This window comes from Loxodonta africana, chromosome 4 (assembly GCF_030014295.1).
Source record: "Loxodonta africana isolate mLoxAfr1 chromosome 4, mLoxAfr1.hap2, whole genome shotgun sequence".
Taxonomy (NCBI): Eukaryota; Metazoa; Chordata; class Mammalia; order Proboscidea; family Elephantidae; genus Loxodonta; species Loxodonta africana.
The window spans coordinates 66,419,413-66,442,420 of NC_087345.1; the positions used below are offsets into that span (position 1 = coordinate 66,419,413).

At 38.4% G+C, this 23,008-nt stretch overlaps 1 protein-coding gene across 6 annotated transcripts in view; it reads right to left on the minus strand.

Annotated features, from left to right (window-relative positions):
• Positions 1-8,379: 8,379 nt before the first annotated feature.
• Positions 8,380-23,008, minus strand: part of FRS2 (fibroblast growth factor receptor substrate 2) — a 119,253-nt gene continuing 104,624 nt past the window's right edge. For 4 of the 6 annotated variants that reach the window (XM_023558788.2, XM_064283890.1, XM_023558791.2 and 1 more), the window contains 5 exons: positions 18,808-18,899; positions 17,375-17,561; positions 16,268-16,426; positions 15,781-15,944; positions 8,380-14,120 (listed from right to left, as the gene is read on the minus strand). In XM_023558788.2, the coding sequence (XP_023414556.1) occupies positions 13,170-14,120; positions 15,781-15,944; positions 16,268-16,426; positions 17,375-17,561; positions 18,808-18,899 (1,553 nt within the window). In that variant the 3' untranslated portion in view covers positions 8,380-13,169. Of the gene's footprint in view, positions 14,121-15,780; positions 15,945-16,267; positions 16,427-17,374; positions 17,562-17,648; positions 17,747-18,807; positions 18,900-19,225; positions 20,287-23,008 lie in introns of those variants that run through there. The other 2 variants (XM_003405202.4, XM_064283892.1) reach the window with 2 other exon arrangements.

Below are 23,008 nucleotides of genomic sequence, written 5' to 3' on the forward strand. Positions count from 1 at the left end.
GAGGTGCAATCCATACTGAAGGCGGTAGTCTTCGATCTTCGTCAATAAGTGCTTCAAATCCTCTTTGCTTGCAGCAAGCAAGGTTGTGTCATCTGCACATCACAGGTTGTTAATGAATCTCCCTCCAATCCTTATGCCAAGTTCTTCTTAATATAGTCCAGCTTCTCGTATTATTTTTTCAGCATACAGATTGAATAAGTATGGTGAAAGGATACAACCCTGATGCACACCTTTCCTGATTTTAAACTACACTGTATTCCCCCCCCTTTTTTTTTACTCATTCAAAAATGTATGCATGTATTATTTCATGAAGTTGGTTGCAATCCCCACAATGTGACAGCATGCTCCCCCTTTTCACCCCGGGTTTCCTGTGTCCATTAGTCCAGCTCCTGTCTCTTCCTGCCTTCTCATCCTGCTTTTGGACAGGAGCTCCCCATTGGTCTCTTATATTTGATTGAACTAAGAAGCACATTCATCACGTGTGTTATTTTTTGTTTTATAGGCCTGTCTAATCTTTTTCTGAAAAGTGGGCTTCAGGAATGTTTTCAGTTCTGGGTTAGTCTTTAGTTTGTACGAACGATTGCCTCTTTTTCTATGTACAGTGTCTTAGTTATCTAGTCCTGCTGTAACAGAAATACCACAAGTGGATGACTTTAACAAAGAGAAGTTTATTTTTTCACAGTAAAGTAAGCTAAAAGTCCAAATTCAGCGGGTCAGCTCCAGGGCAAGGCTTTCTCTTTCTGTTGCCTTCTCATCACTGTTCCCCCAGACCAGGAGCTTCTGCCCACAGGGACCCCGGGTCCAAAGGACGCACTCTGCTCCCAGCACTGCCGTCTTGGTGTTATGAGGTCCCCAACTCTCTGCTTGCTTCTCTTTCCTTTTATCTCTCAAGACATAAAAGGTGGTGCAGGCCACACCCCAGGAAAACTACCTTTACACTGCATCAGGGAGGTGACCTAAGTAAGGGTGGTGTTGCACTCCCACCCTAATCCTCTCGACATAATATTACAATCACAAATTGGAGGACAACCACACAGTACTGGGAATCATGGCCAAACCAAGTTAATACACACATTTTGGGGGGACATAATTCAATCCATCCCCCACATGTCTGTCAGTTTGCCGTACTGTGGGGGTTTGCGTATTGCTGTGATGCTGGAAGCTATGCCGCCAGTGTTCAGATACCAGCAGGGTCACCCATAGAGGACAGGTTTCAGCTGAGCTTCCAGACTAAGACAGACTAGGAAGAAGGACCCAGCAGTCTACTTCTGAAAAGCATTAGCCAGTGAAAAACTTATGAATAGCTGTGGAACATGGTCTGATATAGTGCTGGAAGATGAGCCCCCCAGGTTGAAAGGCACTCAAAAGATGACTGGGGAAGAGCTGCCTCCTCAAAGTAGAGTTGACCTTAATGACGTGGATGGAGTAAAGCTTTCGAGACCTTCATTCGCTGATGTGGCATGACTCAAAATGAGAAGAAACAGCTGCAAACATCCATTAATAATCGGAACCTGGAATGTACAAAGTATCAATCTAGGAAAATCGAAAATCATCAAAAATGGAATGCATAAACATCGATATCCTAGGCATTAGTGAGCTGAAATGGACTGGTTATTGGCCATTTTGAATTGGACAATCGTATAGTCTACCGTGCTGGGAACGACAACTTGAAGAGGAATGGTGTTCCATTTGTCAACAAAAAGAACGTTTCAAGATCTATCCTGAAGTACAACGCTGTCAGTGATAGGATAACATCCATACGCCTACAAAGAAGACCAGTTAATACGACTATTATTCAAATTTAAGCACCAACCACTAGGGCCAAAGATGAAGAAATGGAAGATTTTTATCACCTGCTGCAGTCTGAAATTGATCAAACATGCAACCAAGATGCATTGATGATTACTGGCGATTGGAATGTGAAAGTTGGAAACAAGAAGGATCAGTAGTTGGAAAATATGGCCTTGGTGATAGAAACAATACAAGAGATTGAATGATAGAATTTTGCAAGACCAATGACTTCTTCATTGCAAATACCTTCTTTCACCAACATAAATGGTGACTATACACATGGACCTCACCAGATGGAACACACAGAAATCAAATTGACTACATCTGTGGAAAGAGATGATGCAAAAGCTCAATATCATCAGTCAGAACGAGGCCAGGGGCCAACTGTGGAACAGACCATCAATTGCTCATATGCAAGTTCAAGCTGAAACTGAAGAAAATCACAGCAAGTCCACGAGAGCCAAAATATGACCTTGAGTACGTCCCGCCTGAATTTAGAGACCATCTCAAGAATAGATTTGACGCATTGAACACTAGCTACTGAAGACCAGACAAGCTGTGGAATGACATCAAGGACATCATACATGAAGAAAGCAAGAGGTCACTGAAAAGACAGGAAAGAAAGAAAAGACCAAGATGGATGTCAAAGGAGACTCTGAAACTTGAGCGTCAAGCAGCTAAAACAAAAGGAAGAATTGATGAAGTAAAAGAACTGAAGATTTCAAAGGGTGTCTCGAGAAGACAAAGTAAAGTATTATAATGACGTGCAAAGAGCTGGAGATAGAAAACCAAAAGGGAAGAACGTGCTCAGAGTTTCTCAAGCTGAAAGAACTGAAGAAAAAATTCAAGCCTCGAGTTCCAATAGTGAAGGGTTCTATGGGGAAAATATTAAATGACACAGGAAGCATCAAAAGAAGATGGAAGGAATACACAGAGTCATTATACCAAAAAGAATTAGTCGATGTTCAACCATTTCAAAAGGTGGGATATGATCAGGAACTGATGGTTCTGAAGGAAGAAGTCCAAGCTGCTCTGAAGGCATTGGCGAAAAATAAGGCTCCAGGAATTGATGGAATGTCAATTGAAATGTTTCAACAAACAGATGCAGTGCTGGAGGTGCTCACTCGTCTATGCCAAGAAATATGGAAGACAGCTTCCTGGCCAAGTGACTGAAAGAGATCCATATTTATGCCTATTCCCAAGAAAGGTGATCCAACCAAATGTGGAAATTATAGAACAATATCATTAATATCACATACAAGCAAAATTTTGCTGAAGATCATTCAAAAACGGCTGCAGCAGTATATTGATGGGAACTGCCAGAAATTCAGGCCGGTTTCAGAAGAGGACATGGAACCATGGACATCATTGCTGATGTCAGATGGATCCTGGCTGAAAGCAGAGAATACCAGAAGGATGTTTACCTCTGTTTTATTGACTATGCAAAGGTATTTGACTGTGTGGGTCATAACAAATTATGGGTAACATTGTGAAGAATGGGAATTCCAGAACACTTAATTGTGCTCGTGAAAAACCTTCACATACATCAAGAGGCAGTTGTTTGGACAGAATAAGGGGATACTGATTGGTTTAAAATCAGGAAAGGTGTGCATCGGAGTTGTATTCTTTCACCATAGCTATTCAATCTGTATGCTGAGCAAATAATACGAGAAGCTGGACTATATGAGGAAGAACGGGGTATCAGGATTGGAGGAAGACTTATTAACAATCTGTGTTATGCAGATGACACAACCTTGCTTGCTGAAAGTGAAGAGGACTTGAAGCACTTACTGATGAAGATCGAAGACCACAGCCTTCAGTATGGATTGCACCTCAACATAAAACAAAAATCCTCACAACTGGACCAATGAGCAACATCATGATAAACAGAGAAAAGATTGAAGTTCTGAAGGATTTCATTTGACTTGGATCCACAATCAACAGCCATGGAAACAGCAGTCAAGACATCAAAAGGCGCATAGCATTGGGTAAATCTGCTGCAAAGGACCTCTTCAAAATGTTGAAGAGCAAAGATGTCACCCTGAAGACTAAGGTGTGCCTGACACAAGCCATGGTATTTTCAATCACATCATATGCATGCGAAAGCTGGGCAATGAAGACCGAAGAAGAGTTGACTCCTTTGAATTGTGGTGTTGGCAAAGAATATTGAATATACCATGGACTGCCACAGAACAAACAAATCTGTTTTGGAAGAAGTGCGCCCAGAATGCTCCTTAGAGGCAAGGATGGCGAGACTGCGTCTTATATACTTTGGACATGTGGTCAGGAGGGATCAGTCCCTGGAGAAGGACATCATGTTCGGCAGAGTACAGGGTCAGCGGAAAAGAGGAAGACCCTCAACGACGTGGACTGACACAATGGCTGCAACAATGAGCTCAAGCATAACAATGATTGTAAGGATGGCTCAGGACCGGGCAGTGTTTTGTTCTGTCGTGCATAGGGTTGTTATGGGTCAGAACCGACTCGACGGCACCTAACAACAACATTATCAACGGATTTCATTTCAAGACGGTAATGGTGGTTTATAAAATATTGGTTATACAAAGGAAGTATTGGGTCTGGTAGGGCATTTGAGGTTATACTCAAATGCTTGATCTTGGAGGAGTAAAGATTTAGTTATATATTTTTTTCCCGAGCGTTCTATTAACAACCATTTATTTACTGTGTGCACAGTATTGTGGCAGGTAATCCTCCCAGTCCTTTAAAATCATAGGTGTTTCCTAGAATTCTGTCCTTGGGATACTGTGCGTTCTACAAATCTGTATGTACTGACCAAATGGCTCCTCAGCTCCAGACTTAGATGTCATGCAAGCCCTGGTCCTCCAGGAACTCTAGGCCATTGCTTCTCAAACATCTGTGGTGAAGAACTACTTTTTAAAAATTCCAGTCCATCTCAGACCAATACTTTTGGAAAATACAAAATCACAGGCGTGGATGTTGTGGCAGTGTCAAATTCCTGTAAGTTTCTAAACACTCTCAATTTCTGTATTTATCTCATTGCAGATTGGTGAATTTATATACTGGAACCACTTTGTGTCCCATTACTCTAGGCCCTTGTACATCACCAGTCTTTCTGAATCAGGAAATAGGTAAAAACCACCCTTAGTATTGATTGGGAAGTTATCTCAGGAAAGAAGATAGAAACAAATTGTAATTAAAACAAAACAAAAACTCGTTGTCGTGTCGATTCCGACTCACATCAACCCTATGTGACAGACCCTGCTCCACAGGGTTTTCCTGACTGTAATCTTTATGGAATCAGATGGCTGGTCATTTCTTCCACAGCACCTCTGGTTAGGTTCATGTCACCAACTTTTAGGTTAGCAGCTGATTGCAAACCACTTGCACCATCCAGGGACCTTAGGGAGTTATCTCAGGAATGAGATGAGAATAAAAATCCTAATTATGTCCTGCAAAAGAATTACCCACAGGGAAAGCAAAAGTACAGGCCCAAGAGGTGGATAAAGACTCCTTAGTACTTAGGTCAAGTGAGTAGAACAAGAAACGACTATTTTAAGAACATGAGCACTGTAGCCAGAGTGCCTAGGTTCAGACACACAAAAACAATTTTGGTTCACAATCCTGTTTAGTTAGTGTAGGCCTGGAGAAGTTGCTTAATCATTGTTTCATTTTTCTATAAAATGGAGATGACAATATTAACTACCTTATATGGTTGTCTTAAGGTTATAAAGGGTTAATACATGAACTGTGCCCGACACATGGTAAGCATTATATTGGCTATGCACAGGAAGGATGAGTATCAGCATGAGAGGTAAGGAGGGTCAGTTAAGAGGGAAGAAAGGTAGAGTTCTCCTTTCTGTACTCTGGGCCCGACTAATTTGAACAGAGCTGTTTTGTTCAGTTGTGGGAAGTATCATAATAAAATAGGGTACTCTGAAGAGCTGCCTTTTATAATGTCTTTTAAAAAATTGCTCAGCTTTGTTACTGGGGAAATTGCTGCTGGTAGAAACACAGAAACCATCTATCTAACCACCTACTGGACCATCTCCATGTGGATGGCCCACAGACCACGAACGAAGCCCCCAGTGGAACCCTATCTTTCTCTCCAAGCCAACATCTATGCTCCTTTTTTTTATCTCAGTGAACTGGCACCATCACCCGAACTATAAAACTAGGGGTCATCCTTGACTCCTTCATTTCTGTTATTCCCCTCATTAAAGGTGATTTCTTCTGAGGCTCTCTGTTGCATTGATGGCTCTGAACTACACCTCTGAAGTTCACATCTTCCCTTGATACCCTACCCTTGAATCTGGGTCCATAATTTAATAGAAAATACAGTCGGCACTCTGTATCCATGGGTTCTGGATCTGCAGATTCAATCAACCATGGATCGAAAATATTTGGGGGAAAAATACTTTTTTTCTTGTCATTATTCCCTAAACTATACAACTATTTACATCGCAATTACATTGTATTAGGTATTATAAATAAGTTAGAGATGATTTAAAGTATACAGGAGGATGTGCATAGGTTATGTGCAAATATTCAAGCATCTGAGATTTTTAGTATCTGTGACGGGCCCTGGAACCAACCCCTCGTGGATACCGACTGTATGCCAATTCTGGGCTTAGGCTTCAAGAAAGCCAAGCAGCTTCTGCTTTTGTACTCCTGGGAACCCTAAGATGCCATGCAAGCCCACATGGAGACAGACCCTAAGACTACATGGTACTTAAAAGCCATCAGTAAGAATTACTCAAAGATAAGAAGCCAGGGAAACTAGAGTACTGGAAAGGGAACAAACTGAACACAATTAGAGAAAGTTGACACAGTGTGATAAATTTAATGTCACTGAACAATTTGTGTGGAAACTGTCAAATCGGAATCTAACTTGCCGTGTGAACTTTAACTAAAAACTCTATATATTTTTAAAAAAGACTATGTGGAAGAAAACCAAGTAGCCTGCTGACGACTGAACTCACGTTCCAGACATGAGCCCAGTCGAGTTGTTTCAGCCTGCCCCAGCTGTTTGTACTATCCTAAGGCAGAAGACACCTGAGTGAGGCAGCCACTTTCGACGTTCTAGTCCCATAGATACCATGTGAAACAGACATAAGCCATTTCTGCTGTCTTGCCCAAATCCTTGATCTATAGCAACGTGCAAAATAACAAAACGGTTGTTTTAAGCCACTAAATTTTAGGATGGTCTGTTGCATAGCAATAACTTAAACACTCCCTTTAAGAATGCCTTTGAATAGGCATTTATCTGGCCTTGCCTCTATTTGAGGAAGCTTCCTAATCTCCCTGCTTTATTAAAATGCCATTCTCTCCAATATATCCTCCATGCTGATGTCAGAGTAATCTTTTTAAACTAGTTTCTCCACTGTTTATAATCCTTCAAGTTCTCTCATATCCTTTAGATTAAAATAAAAACTCCTTAGCATTCTAGATTTATGTGATGTGCCTCTCATTTCTCCTCCTCTATTTTTTTTTTATTTTCCCATCCTGCCTTTGTACCCTATGCTTGTCATACGAAACCACTTGCCACCATTGAACACTGTAATCTTTCCATACCTCTTTGCAATACTGTTCCCCTTCCATAAGACACCCTCTCCCCTCCTCCTCTAACACAGGAAGGGCTCATGGATGACTTCTTCCAAGCTTTCCTTGAAAAGCTCTACTCCCAGGTTGAGTTAAGTGCCCTTCTTTTGCTTGTGTCTTTACCACACATTTGAGGGCTCCGGTGGCACAATGGTTAAGGGCTTGTCTGCTAACCAAAAGGTTGGCAGTTTGAATGTACCAGGTGCTCCTTGGAAACTCTATGGGGCAGTTCTACTGTCCTACAGGGTCACTATAGTTGGAATCAACTCAAAAGCAATGTTTTTTAAGAATCTGACTACTTTGCCAATTTTCCTAAGATACAGAGTTATCATTCTAGGGGCATCAGAGAGAAATTAAATCATTATTTACAATGGATACCTTAGGGCTTAATTCTCTAGGGGAGGGAGGGGCTTGCCCTGCTGAGAAGGGCTGTTCTAGACTATAAATTCTTTCAAGGACAAGGACTGTGATCTTCACTACTAGCACAGGGCCTAGTTCATGCTTATTCATTAGATTAAAAAACACATGAATAGATAACGCCCTCAAAGGAGCTCAAATGACAAACACAGAAATAATCCACCGTTTTTAACATCTGAATACAAATACCTGTATTTTGCAAGATGCAGTCTCTGCACCACATCTTAACCGATTTCTGTGTGCCATAGTCTGGCACATAGTAAGCACCTAATCACTTGTGGACTTGGGTGTCCCTTTCAGCTCCATCTTGAGCTGTGCCCAAGTAGGCTATGCACTGTCAACCAGTAACTAAAACCAGGTTTGGAGTCCCAGGGCTGAGAACTACTAGTTTGAATGACCATGCTGATAAAATTGTGAGAGGTTATGTCAAATCTAATTTCATTTCACTTTGAAGATATAATCCTTAACTCATTACATTTTCACTTTGAAAACTGAGGCAGTGATATGACTAAGAAAACCTCTATCATAAAGCTTCAAGAAATGTGAGGAATATAAATACAATGAGGAATATAAATACAATAAAACTTTAAATAGATATCCAACCAAACTTTTATTGGGATTTTATTGCAATCTACTTTCAGTAATAAGGGCAAAGTAACCGTAAGAACTCTGATCAGATTTCATTCAACATAACAGTTTTTCACGAACGCTTAAGGTCAGTGTATCGTCAGCTGTTTCCAGTATCAACTTGAGTACCTCATCATGGAAATTTATGCCCAAATGACAACAGTAAGGCATTGCAAGATCCTAAATTGTCTAAGATTAAACTGTAATTTACAGACTATAATTTTTAGAGCAGTAAAGTATATTAATACTCTACAAATAATAAGAATCTTAAAAATGTGTTGCTTAGCCCTTGTTTAACAAAATTCAATTATCAGCTTATTCTTTAAGTAAAGGTTTGATTGTATTTCAAGAACTCTGGCTTTTCCAAAGATAAAAAATTAGTTATTTGTTATGACAAAAATTAAAAGCACATTCACACTTGTCCTTAAAAGCATGTTTATATCATAAATGAGATAACCTCTGGAGACACGGCTAATCAGGCAAAAAAAGACACATGCAAAGAACTAGAGGGCAATCTTCCCATCCCCACTTCCTCCAAAAAGCCACACTTGGCCTCAGTGTAAAAGTTATATTTTATTGCCATGCTACAAAATGTATGAAGTTGGCACTGGTAGGGAGAAATAAGAACAAAGAGTGGAAACGGATAGAGGGCATATGATGCTGTTACACATACGACGAGGTTTTAATTAACAGTGGTTAAGTTTTGCCAATATTAAAAATACAAATCAAAATTTAAAATGCTGATATGAAACAGCATTAAAAATACAATTTATGCATAGTACAGTATCACGTCTTTTATTAGAGAAATATGGAATGTTTATAAAAGAAATTAATCATGGGGTAAAATTCGTATTTCATATACAATTTGGCAATGGTAGTCCCACTGTTAGACAACTTTTTATAAAAGGAAAAATAAAAAATCTAATAAGCTACCTTTACACAAAGTTGCTATATTTATGCCTTTATGTAGGAAAAAAAACTTAACATTTATAATGCAGATCCGGACATACAATAATCTTACAATATTATACACAATGTAATGAAAATAAAAACATAACACAAAATTTGTCCTTTATAAAATGTATACTTTGCATTTACTAATGCAAACGTGGCACACTGGTGACTACTGTACTATTATACCAGTTTGTTTCCATGCTATAATCGTCCAATTGTCATAGAACTGCAATTGTAATGATGCTATAAAAGAATTGTGTCATACCCCCCCAAAAAATGAGGAAGGAGAGATAGGGAAAAGGGATGCGAACAGGAAAGATCAAGAGGGTGCTGGTTCAGGCAGAGTATATTGTGGTATGTCATAAAAGATTTGTCAATTTTTCAAGCCAAAAACATTTCTATACATTCTGTATTTCGTACCAATGCCTTTATTCAAATTTGGCAAACATCCGGGGAAAGGTAATTAGTACCATATACCTCACAGATCAGAAATATGAATGAGATGGCAATACATCAGTCACTTCTGTATGATGTCTCTGATGGTATGTCTATTTCAAGGAGATATATACATATACACACACACGTATATACATATATATACACATACGTGTACATATACATACACACTACACATTGCACAAAACACTGGGGCATTATGGGTTAGAATGGACAGCAAAGGGGAAAGCAGGAAGTACTTTTCAGCTTGTAAAAACCTTTACCTTGAGGCAAAAATATGGTGGCACATTGCTGGGAAATTATTATAACATAAGGCCCCTGTCCCATTTTTAATAGAACGTTATTGAGGTACATTTTTATAAGCTTTGCCACAGGGTTTTTTTTGGGGGCTGGCGGATAAACAAACAACCTTGACTTATTCTTATAACATTGAACTGTGGGGTCAACATTACTACGTATAAAAACAAAGATTGCTTGGCAAATTTTCATAAATCCGAAATATGATCTATTCTGGATATACTGGGAAGTGAAAAGGTTTTTGCTGAGTCTTCAGGAGTAAAGTGCATATCTCATCACCCCACAGCAGCAGTAAATAAAGGGAACAATTTGCCAATCTTTCTGGAGGGAGGGAAGGCACCATATTTTCATTTTTAAAGGAAGATGAAACTGTGAAATAAAAAACTTAAGAAAAAACACACAGGTAATACCAACATCAGTTTCAAACCTTGGTCTGAGATAAATGCCGTCGTGATCTACACTGACGGAAAAGGATTCTATTTGGGGAAAAACGTCTATGACCAATGATTTATATTTCCAGAACCAAAAAGTGGGATCACACAGTCTGTTAACAGAATAGAATATCTAAAATTAGGTTTGTCTCAAAAACCTGAGACATAATGGGCACAATTCATTATATGCCAACAAAATGTCTCATTCTAAAATGCACCTAGTTAATAGGAACATTCTTCTAGGAAAGAGCTTACTGCCCAGTACTAGACTACTTCAAGGGACAAATAGTGTTCTAAATCACTTTTTATTAAATAGGAACACAGGTGATTTCCAGAAGACATCTAGAAATTAACGCCAGTTGTATATATCTTCTTAATACTCGTACAGTACCTAAAATCAAATTCTTATCAAATTGGTCCCATTCTCATTTTTAAAGCACACCGGATTTAAAGCATAAATTGTAATGATATATTGGAGTTACCTAAAAAAATATAAAAACTAATTAGAAGCTGGAGAAAAAGACAAAAAGGATGAGAGAAAGAAAAATAAAAAGTATCCAACCCCCAAAATGAATAAATAGATCAGCCCTTTCATTTGGAGGTTAGTGTTCTGTCTTGACTGTCCTCAGAAAACCATGTGTATTCATTCCATTGTAATTCTTATTCCATATTACAAAACGAGCACATAAATTTGGCACAATTAGCAATCTATTCAAAAGAAAGCACAAATGGAACAATATATTAAAAATGGAAGCTGGACACCTATACCACTGACCTCTTTTTTAAAGAAGGGCAAACTCTGTAGTAAGCACCAAGGTCAAAGAAAAAAAAAAAAAAAAGAAAGTCTGCTATGCACATAAACCAACGGCACTGAAAATGAAGATACCTTTAATAATTTATTTTCTTTATGATGGTCCCACACTATTCTTCTGCTAATCCATTCTTACACAGGTCGGATGCTATTTGTCCGAAACTTCTTCTTGCTAAATTAACCTCAGTTACATCTGGTTGACCCAGATCACAATCTCGAAGTTCCTCATATTTAGAGAAAAGAGTAAAATAATTTGTAAGGTAATCTAACCTTCTCTCCACTCACCCTTCTCTTATATTACCTAGTGTCTAGGCAAGTGGAACATTCTTGATTTTCTAAGAATTTCACGTATGGACTCTCATCAGTTCATATACACTTCACTTCGTTCTAAATCCTTAAGTATGACACAGTCTCATTGCTACAAGACTTTCACTGTACTTGCTATGCTGGCAACAACATTAACATTCTACTGAAATCAAGAGATAATCAAAGGTCCAGCAACAAGTGAAAGCATAGCAGAGCTGAGGACACCACAGCGGGCAGAGGACAACTGCAGCCAGGTGACTGACTGAATCACTGCTAAAGTGCTGGGAAGAGTGCCCACAGAGGAAACACAGTACCTTTAGCGAATTCTGCACGTTAAAAGTATCTTTCTTTTTCTTTCAGCTGCTAAAGAGATCACCTATGGACACGAGTGAAATTAAAAATTGAGAAAATGTTTTTATCGATTAGAAAAGTAAACAGCATATAAATAAATACTGGACAAGGGCAACCCTGTTACAGAATAACAGTAAGTTCCAAATGAACCTTCAAAATCCTAATTTGACGAAAATGCAAACCGAACAACAATGAACATATAATCCAATCTCATAACTATATACAAACTTAGACATTTTAAACTGAAAAAGACATTTAAGCAACAAAATAAGACATCCCAAACACCAAAGGAAAAAACTGAAGGTAAATGGAAACCAAATGGCACAAATAACCTCCAGAAAACAATGTTAATGTTAATAATCTATAGGAGAGAAATTTTCAACAGATCATGGTTCATTTTTTCAAATGTTTTGGGGTAAAGTGACCTGAGACTGGTTCTTGAGCCTATCATGATTTTGATTAAGATACCTGGCACGCCCTTCAAATGACAACATTGAGATGAGTGAACAAAACCTTTTCTCCTTCCTGCCTTTCTAACACACCAACAGCAAACCATATTCATGGACACAGGACTCTCTAGTAATGCTGAAGGCAAACGAGCTGACTGGTATACAAGGAGGTGTGGTACTTATCTTTCCTTTACGTACGCTGTGGCTCAAGTCAAAAAGCCGTTAATTAAGGAAATAAAGGATTCCTCATGTTACATACTGGAGGCCACATACCGTGAATAGTGAATCTATAAATATTACTTCCAAAGCCTAGAGTTATCTGTTAACAATGCACATTATCAAGAGGCTTTATAAAATGTTCTAAATGCCAACCATGACTTAGACATGAATGATATGCATAAGTCCAGAATATTGATAAAAATCAACCAGCATGTCACTCACTTCAACTCTCATTTTAAATAGGCACTGTGAAAATGGGAATGCTGCTGTACAATAACGAGTAGTATATAATGAAATTAGTGTTCTTTGATGAGTACCTGCTCTACGTTAATTCCCTTTAGTTAAAGAAGCACATGAAATATTCAGAAAAAAATTTATCAGTCTATAAAAGGAGTTAGTGTTTAGAAATGAAAATGAAGCACTTGCATCTTCATTTTTAAAAACTTCACAAAGGTGCAAACAACATAATGCTTTCCAGGCTCACATGGGCAGATCAGTACTATTATGTCTAGTTTTCCTTGATGTACCATCATCTCGAGGCAGTGCTTTCTGCAAATTTGACATAGCAGCAGTTCTCTCGATGTCTATCACAGCATACAGCTCTGTGCGCCTGGTAGGGGTTTGTGGAAGGGGAGTGGTAGGCGTTTTTGGAGTCTGAGGGTTGTCAGAGTCACTGCCACCTTCCAGGTCAACCTGTATATAATTGAGCTGCCTGTGTTCTAAACTTGGGCGTCTGATATCAAAGTTAAAGACTGTCGGTGTACAGTCCCGACGCCTTGAATATTCTATTTTGTGAGCACTTGCTGGCACTGATACATTCTCTGTATTTACATAGTTATGCATTGGATCTAGATTATTATGGTAGCCATTTAGAGATGGAGTCTTTGGTCCTAAATTGTCATCTTCATCCCTACTTAGCTTGCGGGCTTCCCAAACAGGAGGCAAAGATGGTAAATTTTCATAGTTTAACAATGCAGTTCTTCTCTGAGCTGAGTTGTTGATATTCTGGGTCTCTGAGGTACTGGTGGATGTCAGACGACCTCTCCTGACCCCTGAGGCACTAGGGATAGATAGCCCATTTATGTTTTCATACACTAGTTTGTTAACAGTGGGTGCATCTCTTCGTTCATCACTGTCATATCCAGTGTCCCATTCTGTGTTATTTGCTCCACTTCCACTAACTTGATCTCTTCCAAGTTGCTCCAGTTTCTCTTTTTCCATTAACTGCTTTTGGACAGGAGTTGGTCCTAAAACGAATTTGACTCCTTCAGGCTCAAGAAGAATCTGAGGGTCTCTGTCCTCAATACTACTTGGCTCCTCTTTTGGCATGTTGCTTTCAACATTAGAAGCCCTTGCCTCCAGTGGGATGTGTACACTTGTTCGGTTTTTCCGCTCTTCTTGCACACCTGTGGTGTTGACATAGGTATGTACCTGAAAGAAAAGAAGAAAGTGAATCAGTAGCTTGCATAAAAAACAAAACAAAAAATGCATGACCATGCCAATTAATTTTATTGACTCTCTCTCTAAATGCACTACTTCAAAAGCTTTTATCTTTTTTTTCTTTTTAAACTAATAAAAAAGTGATTGTGTGTTTGTAGAAATGTCTTCCTAACTTGATAAAAGAATACTTTAAAATAACATGTAACATTATACTTGATAGTGAAATACAAGAAGTACTCCGTAAAAACAAAATAAAATTTAGGAACAAAATAAGGACTATCATTTTTTATACCGTTCCAGAAATTTTCATCAAAGCATTTGTTATGGGTTGAATTGTGTCCTCCAAAAATATTTGTTATAAATCCTAACTCTATGGGGTCACTGTAAGTTGGAATCCACTCAATGGCAACAGGTTTGGGTTTTTTATTGTTGTTGTTGTTTACATTTGTGGATATAATCCCATTTGGCAAAAGGGTTTTTGTTTTTATGTTAATGCAGCCTCATCAGTATAGGATATGTCTTAAACCAATCACTTTTGAGACATAAAAAGAGCAGATTAGGCACAGAAGCAAAGAAGCACAGATGGGTAAAGATTGATGCCACATGGAGAGATCGGCAATGAATGCCAAGATCAGACAGATGGCATCTTCCCCTAGAGCCAACACTCTGAATTCAGATTTCTAGTCTCTCTCATAAACTGTGAGAAAATAAATTTCTGTTCATTAAAGCTACCTAACTTGTGGTATTTTTGTTCTAGCAGCACTAAGAAACTAAGACAGCATTAAGATATAATTCAGTTATAACAAGTATTGAAAAGAGGCAGACTTATCATTATTTACAGATTATATGATTGCATAAACACATAAATCCTACAAGATTTAACAGGAGTTCTGCAAATGCAAATATATAAAATCAATACCACCTAGTACAGAAATCATCATTAGTTAGAATACCTCAATGGTACTTTTGTAGCTAAAATATAAAAAATTTTGGAAGCCTATACATAAAATTTTAAAAACTCTAAAATGCAAAATTAGAAAAATGTAATTATAGTAAATAAAATACTCAATTACTATGTAAGGAACACAAAGAAACTGATTTAAAAACACTAAAACTGTTAATAATAAATGACCATATGGTTTACAAAGAGAAGTATAACGAATTAATACATAGGTAATATTCAGCTGGGTATTTCATTTCTCAAATAGAAAATACAATAGCCAGGAGCAAACACTAAAGAGTTCCTTAATAATATTAACAACAAAATTCACCCTCCTGCTAATAGTCCACTAATCATAAAGACTGAGATATGAAAGGCAGCATAAATTCTTAATCTATTGAAGGATATTATAATGGGAGCTGACTATTAGTTATGTCTTTCTTTACAAATTTCTGACATCATTTATGTTTATCTGTAGATGTACCTCTCTTGTGATGCCACAAATAACTTTAATACTAAGTTTTCCTGAACTTCTGCGCTTGGGCATTTATGCCAGCAAACAGACGGTATTTTCTCTGATTCTTCACTACGGAAGTAATTTATAAATAGTAAACATTAAAATTCAAACTGAATACAATCTTCAAGTATTATCCCAGTAACGCTTCAACTTTACACAATCTTTAACACTGTTACACAGTAGCACATACTTACTTGTTCCTCAGCCACAAGCAAAGGATGTGTAGATTCTTCACCCACCGATGGCAGGCGTGCACTTCCCACTGAAGGATGTCTGCTCGAAGGATGAGATGAACCATCTCCAAATGAGGGATACCGGGGATATCCATTAGGTAAGTTCTGAGCAGCAAACCCTGGAGCTGAGAAGTTTTTGTTTATTGGTTTAAGGAGAAAGGCAGGATAAGGGGGTAGGGGAGAGAACAAGTATCAAATTTGCACTGAGAGGATTATTAAGGCAGGCATTTCTGGAAAGACAACAGAAATCAGGGCACAAACAGCCCCCACTCCAGTTTCCCATTCACATCTTAGATAACATCGAATATTTACTGTTTTCGTATTTAAAGTATTAAAAATGTTCAGTTACAGCTAACAGTTTTTTTAATTGACAACCATTATACTTATGTTAGCTAACAGTGATTTCTGGTGTGTTATTCAAAATATGTCAATGAAAATGGGCACTTACTTGTAGGTGTTCGAGGTGTTCTGGGGACTTCCAATTCTGTCTGATGATTATTCCTTTCTACAACTGGCTCTTCCACCACATTTATACTGTTATTTTGCATAATCTCTTGCAACATGTTAAATAATTCTTCTGCACGAGCACACTTAAAGGCAAAGATTCCTGTAAACATAAAGAAGGGAAAAATCGTTACCAAGACTTCAAAAAAGCTATAAAAGCACTTGTCAAAGAATAAACCTGCGTATAGAGCATTCTGGGCACCAACAGCAAGAAAGACCTTTTAAATAAGTATCTGATAAACTAATGATAGTCCAGTTTCAAAACACAAAACCCAAAAGGAAGTTGACAGAATAATTTTTATTTGTCTAAGGGTCCAAAACAGACAAAAACAAGGTTGCACACTTACTCTACTCTCCTTTTTAACAGCAGGGGGAGCCCAATTCACCATTTTCAAGGTGAGCATTTACAGTTTGACAGGCCTCTTATTGGAGCCCTAGTGGCGCAGTGGTTAAAGCGCTCAGCTGCAACCTAAAAGGTCTGCGGTTTGAATCCACCAGCCACTCCTTGGAAACCCTATGGGGCAGTATGACTCAATGGCAATGGGTGTGTTTTGTTTTGTTTTTTAGGTCTCTTATTAGGTATTTTAAAATGGTTATTTTGCTTAATTACTACAATAATTTTGTAAGATACAGATTACCGTTCTACTTTTGTACAGAAAAAATGTGAAGCCCAGCAGAAGTCATGCAATTTGCCATTCAAGTAGTAGGCAGCAAAGAATTAAACTAGGTTTGTTTGACTCCAAAAGTTTAGGCTCTCTCCCCAGCATCAAGTTATAACGTTAAAGACATACCGTTAATTTACCAGGATTACTCATTTACTAAAAGTCTTAAAGTTGACACTAGTCAAAATTCTTGACATAAAAAAATATGCTTAATAAATGTTTGTTAAATGAATAGTTAACTATATATTTTTTTAACAATCCACTTATTTGGGGCATTTTTTTTCCTTCAGGAGAAAATAAAAATGGTAAACATTGTTTATGGAATAACCAAAAGAACAATATTTTAAATATGAGAATGCTTGAAGAAAAAAAATAAAGGCTCTATCTACCTTGTCCAGTTTGACACCTTCGACCACTTTCAAAAGAAAAGAGATTTGAATCATAGCCATAGCGTCGCAGGCAGAGGTAGTGCCACTTTACCGAGTCACGTTTGCGGGTGTATAAAATCAATTCTGTGTCTGTAAGTTCCATTATTCCAGAACCTAACTCATTCCCATCATCATCCACATTAATGACCTAAAGAAGAAGGTTTAATTAGTGCTAAGATAATTCTCCCACTTAAAAATCATACCAGTATTTCACCAATTAATCAGGAAAACGCACTGTTGCTGACTGGTCCAGTTAGTCATTCATTTCTTAGTTCATTCATCGAAGTGCATGTAACGCATGGGCTATGCAGCAGCGTATTACCTGGTTCATATCTGCAAGGAATTTATATTCCCATTGGGGAGTCAAGATATACAAACAAAAAAAATCAACAGCACAAAACTGTATATGATCAATTGACAAATGAGTATAAAAGAGGCGGCAAAGGCAAAAAACTATAGTTTCAGGTTATTGGAGAAGCCTTCATATAAGAAGGATTTAAGCTGGGCCTTAGGCAGAGTTAAACTTAGATAGGAAATAAGGGGAAAGCTGGTGGGTAAGGAATTGTAGGATACACCATAAAGATAAAAGCTAAGGCAGAAACAAAGAAGGTATGTTTCAAACAGACTCAAGTAAGATTGGCACAGAGTTCATGTAAGGGTTATGTTTTGTACTGCAGAACTTCAGAAAATGTCTAAATACTAAGAATAATAGATAACATTTATGGTGAATTTACAATATGCCTGAAACTGAATGAAGGGCTTTAAGTGTTATTTTTCTCACTTAATCCCCACAACAATCCTAGATTGCAGGTAACACTATTCTTTCTTCCCATTGTACAAAAACGGAACTATGTTAATTTGTGATAATGTAACCTATCCAAGGTCACAAAACTATGAAATAACAAGGTTGTGACTTATACTTAGGTTTGCCTGGTCCAGTGGCTATAATTTATAACAGACTGAGGTCAGATCACAAGACACATCAAATAAGGGTAGATGAACAAGGAACGGAGCGTTCAGTCTATAGACTGCAAAACACCACTGATGATTTTACTGAACAGTTTAGTGAATGATGGAAGAGGAAGATTAATTTTAAGACAACTGCAAGATGGATTACAGGGTGACTGGACGTAGAGTCAGAACTGAAAAGGCACCTTTAAAATGACATTTTAAAGAAAGTATCAGCACAACTGTATGGTTAATGTGATATGGAGCACCAAGGGAAAAGCCTAAGAGGATTCTGCATTGTTATCAAGAAAATGTTACCGGCATTTGGAAAAAAAGAGAAATAAAAGGTATAGACATAATAGTGAGGAAGTAAGATATAGTCAGTGAAATAAAAGAATAACATCCAAGTAGGCAGTGAGAGATATAAATCAATTCGTTTTACTGACCTTAAACTTGTTCCGATGGTTATCTGGGACAGTGTCTTTATCTGGACAGCTACAACAGCTACCCATGGCTTCTTCAGAAGACCATGTGAGCTCTACATAAAAAAATAATTTGGAAACAAATGTTAGATGTAGGATACAAAAATCATAAAACAGAAAAAGACTAACATCTAACACATGCCCTGTACTATTCTGATGAGAAAAATGAAGTTCAACAAGGTACATGGCTTGTGCTAGATTTCACACAATCAGCTGATGAATTTTACTCAGTGACAATGAGAATAAACTTGGTGAGGTAGACTGCACAGAAACCTCAAATTTTCAGTTTAATTTGCAAAGGTCTGCCTATTCTAAAAAGATCTTAAAAACAAAGCAGTTTAAGACCTCTTTTATATAATTCTATTTAAATAAGGTGACTCACGGAGTTAACCCTTTATGGCTTATCAGGAATTTCACATCTCTTATAAATTACGAAGGTTGGAGTGCTAGACTTCTGTAGTGGCAAGTATTCTGACTTTAGTTACTCATTGTTGTGTCCTTTATGTACCCAACAAGACAGGAGCTCACTGGTAAATGAAAAACAAACTTGGAATAGCACGTTACAAGAGAAACAACTCAAACGTAACACATGAAATACTGTCAAAACTGATAGAAAATGTCTACCTAATCCTTCTTTTCCATAGGTTAGCGATAAGAGGTTATAAATGACATTAAGTGTTCAGAATGAACACTCAGAATGAATAAAGGAGCAATTCAAAACATCACTTACAAACAAGGGGAAAAAAATCAGAGTGAATGTGACAACATTTGAAAAAGGGGGAGGGAGGGAAGGAAGCACAAGAAACTATTAAAAACACAATTCTGATTGAAACCTGTTTAAAATTCTTTAGTGGCTCTTCACCACTTTAGGATAAAATTCAAAACTCATTAGTATGACATACAAGGTCCTTCACATCTGGTCCCTACTCACAGGTCCAGTCTAAACTCTCCCTTCTCTATGCCTCAAGCCCTATGTTAATCTAGGCACACTGATCAGCCTGCAGCTTCCCCAGAGCACCTCATTCTCTCACATCCTTCACACACTTGTTCCCCTTTTGCTTCTTTTCCTTCTCAAGACTCCACTCAGAGTGTAGTGCCTGAAGGAAGCCTTGCCTGACTTCAACTGACAAGAACGGTTATTATGTATCCTCCCAAGCACCTGGGGTGTCCCAGTATCATACATCTATCGTACTGTTTACACAGTAGCAATTGTGATAGATCGTTTGCTTCTCTACCTTCCTCCCTCTATTGTGAGCTCCTTCACAGCAGGAATGGATGTTATTCATGCCTGCACTCCCAGTGCCTAACACAATATCTAGCGCATAGTGGGTGCTCAAAGCTCTTTGTTAGCTGGATAAACTATATTAAACGAAGTTGAAAAATGCCTGGCAGGTGTAAGATGAAAAAGCATGTTGTTGTTAGTTGCTGTCGAGTCAGCTCTGACTCATGGTGACACCGTGTGCAACAGAACGAAACTATCTTCACAATAGTTTCGTTCTGTTGCACACGGTGTCACCATGAGTCAGAATGTGCTATCCTCACGATTGTTGGTATGCTCGAGTCCACTTCCATGGTCACTGTGTATTCTGAGTCCCTTCCAACCTGGGAGGCTCATCTTCTAGCATTGTATCGGACAATATTCTGTTGTGATCCATAGGGTTTTCAACGGCTAATTTTCAGAATTAAACAGCCACATCTTGCTTCCTAGTGTGTCTTAGCCTGAAACCTGTCCACAAGGGTGACCTTGCTAGTATCTGAAATACGATGGCATAGCTTCTAGCATCATAGCAACAAGCAAGCCACCACGGCATGACAAACTGACAGAGAGCAGTGGCATAATAGTGTATAAACTAAAATATATGACAAAATATTACAGTTAAGACTCATGATATTTGGTATTTTGTTCTAACTAATATGCCAGCCAAGTACAGTCTGCACCTCTGAAGAGCCATGACTCTAAACGGAGAGAGAGACATGTAAACAGGTAATTATAGTGCTGGGTGATGCAAATAGTTAAGCAATCAACCACTAGCTGAAAGGTTGGTGGTTTGAAACAAGGCTTACCCTGTGTGGATAGAATCCCTGCTGAGAATTTTCATTTCTAACAAATTCCTTGCTGATAATTTGCATTTCTAACAAGGTTCCAGAAAGTTATACTAAGAGTCACCTGGGGATCTTTTTAAAATGTAGATTCTGATTCAGCATATCCCAGTGGAAATGCAAATTCTCAGCAGAGAACTTGTTAGCAATACAAATTCAGCAGGGGTTTGAACTGGAATGAACTGGTTTGATGCCCTGGTTTGAGCCCACCCAGAGGCACCTGGAAAGATAGGCCTGGTGATCTGCTTCCAAAAGGTCACCGTCTTGAAAACCCTACAGAGCAGTTCAACTTTGCACATGTGGGGTCGCCATGAGTTGGAACTGACTCAACAGCAACTAACAACAGTAACAACAAATGATCAACCTTACATTTGAAATCTGAGCAGAGTATTGTGAGCACAGAGAAGGGAATAGTTCATTCAGTCTTAGTCTCTATTTGAGATGGGACTTAAACAGTTGATCAGAAAGAATGTGCTGGGCAAAAAATAGAACCAGGCACTTGACACAGAAAAAGAGTACATACAAAGACAAAAGTCATTCAGAAGAAAGCAAGGTGTTTTGTTCAGTCTGGCTGGAGTATAGGGCAGGCTGTAACTAAAGGGCAGGCAAACTATACAGTACCTGGAACAAAAGGCTAGGGATCTGAGATTTGATCTTCCAACCAGCTTGAAGCAAGAGAAGTTTCTTAACAGGGGGAGTTACATCTGATTTATATTCAAGAAGAAACTATAGTGACAATATTAAAGGCATACTGCAACAGAGAAAAATTATGGCAGAAGATCAGTTACAAGGCTGTTCACAAGAGAGATAATTAGATCAGTTGTTCTTAACCTCTGGTGCACGTTAGACTCAAATAGAGACTTTTCAGAAAACACAGACAACTGAGCTCTGCCCCCCTAAATCACAGTCTCTAGGGAAGAGGCTGTGTATATTAAAAAGGCACCACAAGTCATTCTCTTGTGCAACAAAGGTGGAAATCGCTGATACAAACAAAAGCTGAAGCCATTACAGAGGATGAGATGTTCACTCAGAGAGACCGTGAATCTCCAGAATGGAATTTTAAGAAATAACATTGCAGAGGAAGATACAGAGAAAGAGCAGTTTCTCTGAAGAAGTGGTTATCTAGGTCAAATGCTTTGGAGAGGCATTTGAAAACAAGCCACAGGATTTGGCAATTAATAGGTAACTGGTGGCGTGACAGCAACTCTTTCAGTAGAGTGGTTCAGGTGGAGGTCAGACTGTCCCAAAAATTTGGCAATGATGAAATGCTTATTAAGATGTCTCCAGTGCACAAAGCTTGACCAACTTAAATGATGTCAATAAAAAGTACACAAGAGAAAAGGCCATTTTTTTTAATTAACTTTTATTAAGCTTCAAGTGAACATTTACAATTCCAATCAGTCTGTCACATGTAAGTTTACATACATCTTACTCCCATCTCCCACTTGCTCTCCCCCTATTGAGTCAGCCCTTTCAGTCTCTCGTTTCGTGCCATTATTGCCATCTTCCCTCTCTCTCTATCTTCCCATCCCCTCTCCAGTCAAGAGTTGCCAACACACTCTCAAGTGTCCACCTGATTTAATTAGCTCATTCTTCATCAGCATCTCTCTCCCCCCGCCGCTGCCCAGTCCCTTTCATGTCTGATGAGTTGTCTTCGGGGATGGTTCCTGTCCTGTGCCAACAGAAGGTCTGGGGAGCATTGCCGCCGGGATTCCTCTAGTCGCAGTCAGACCATTAAGTATGGTCGAAAAGGCCATTTTTGGTAAAGGCTATGACAAATATAATTTTGCAACACCAACAACCACCAAAAAATATGTGTGTGGTTACACAAATATGTATATAGTCATATATATGTATGGATATGAATATGTGGGTACATATTTGTGCCCAGATAGATGTACCTATAGGCTTATGTACATGCAGGTATGTCTGTGTATGCATGTATATCCAAATAATAAACCACACAGGGGACACGGTTACAGAAAACTTTTTAGAGACAACCAAACACCTTGCGAGATTGGTTTTCTGGGTTTGAAGGCTTAGGACCATAGTCTTGTGGGACAAC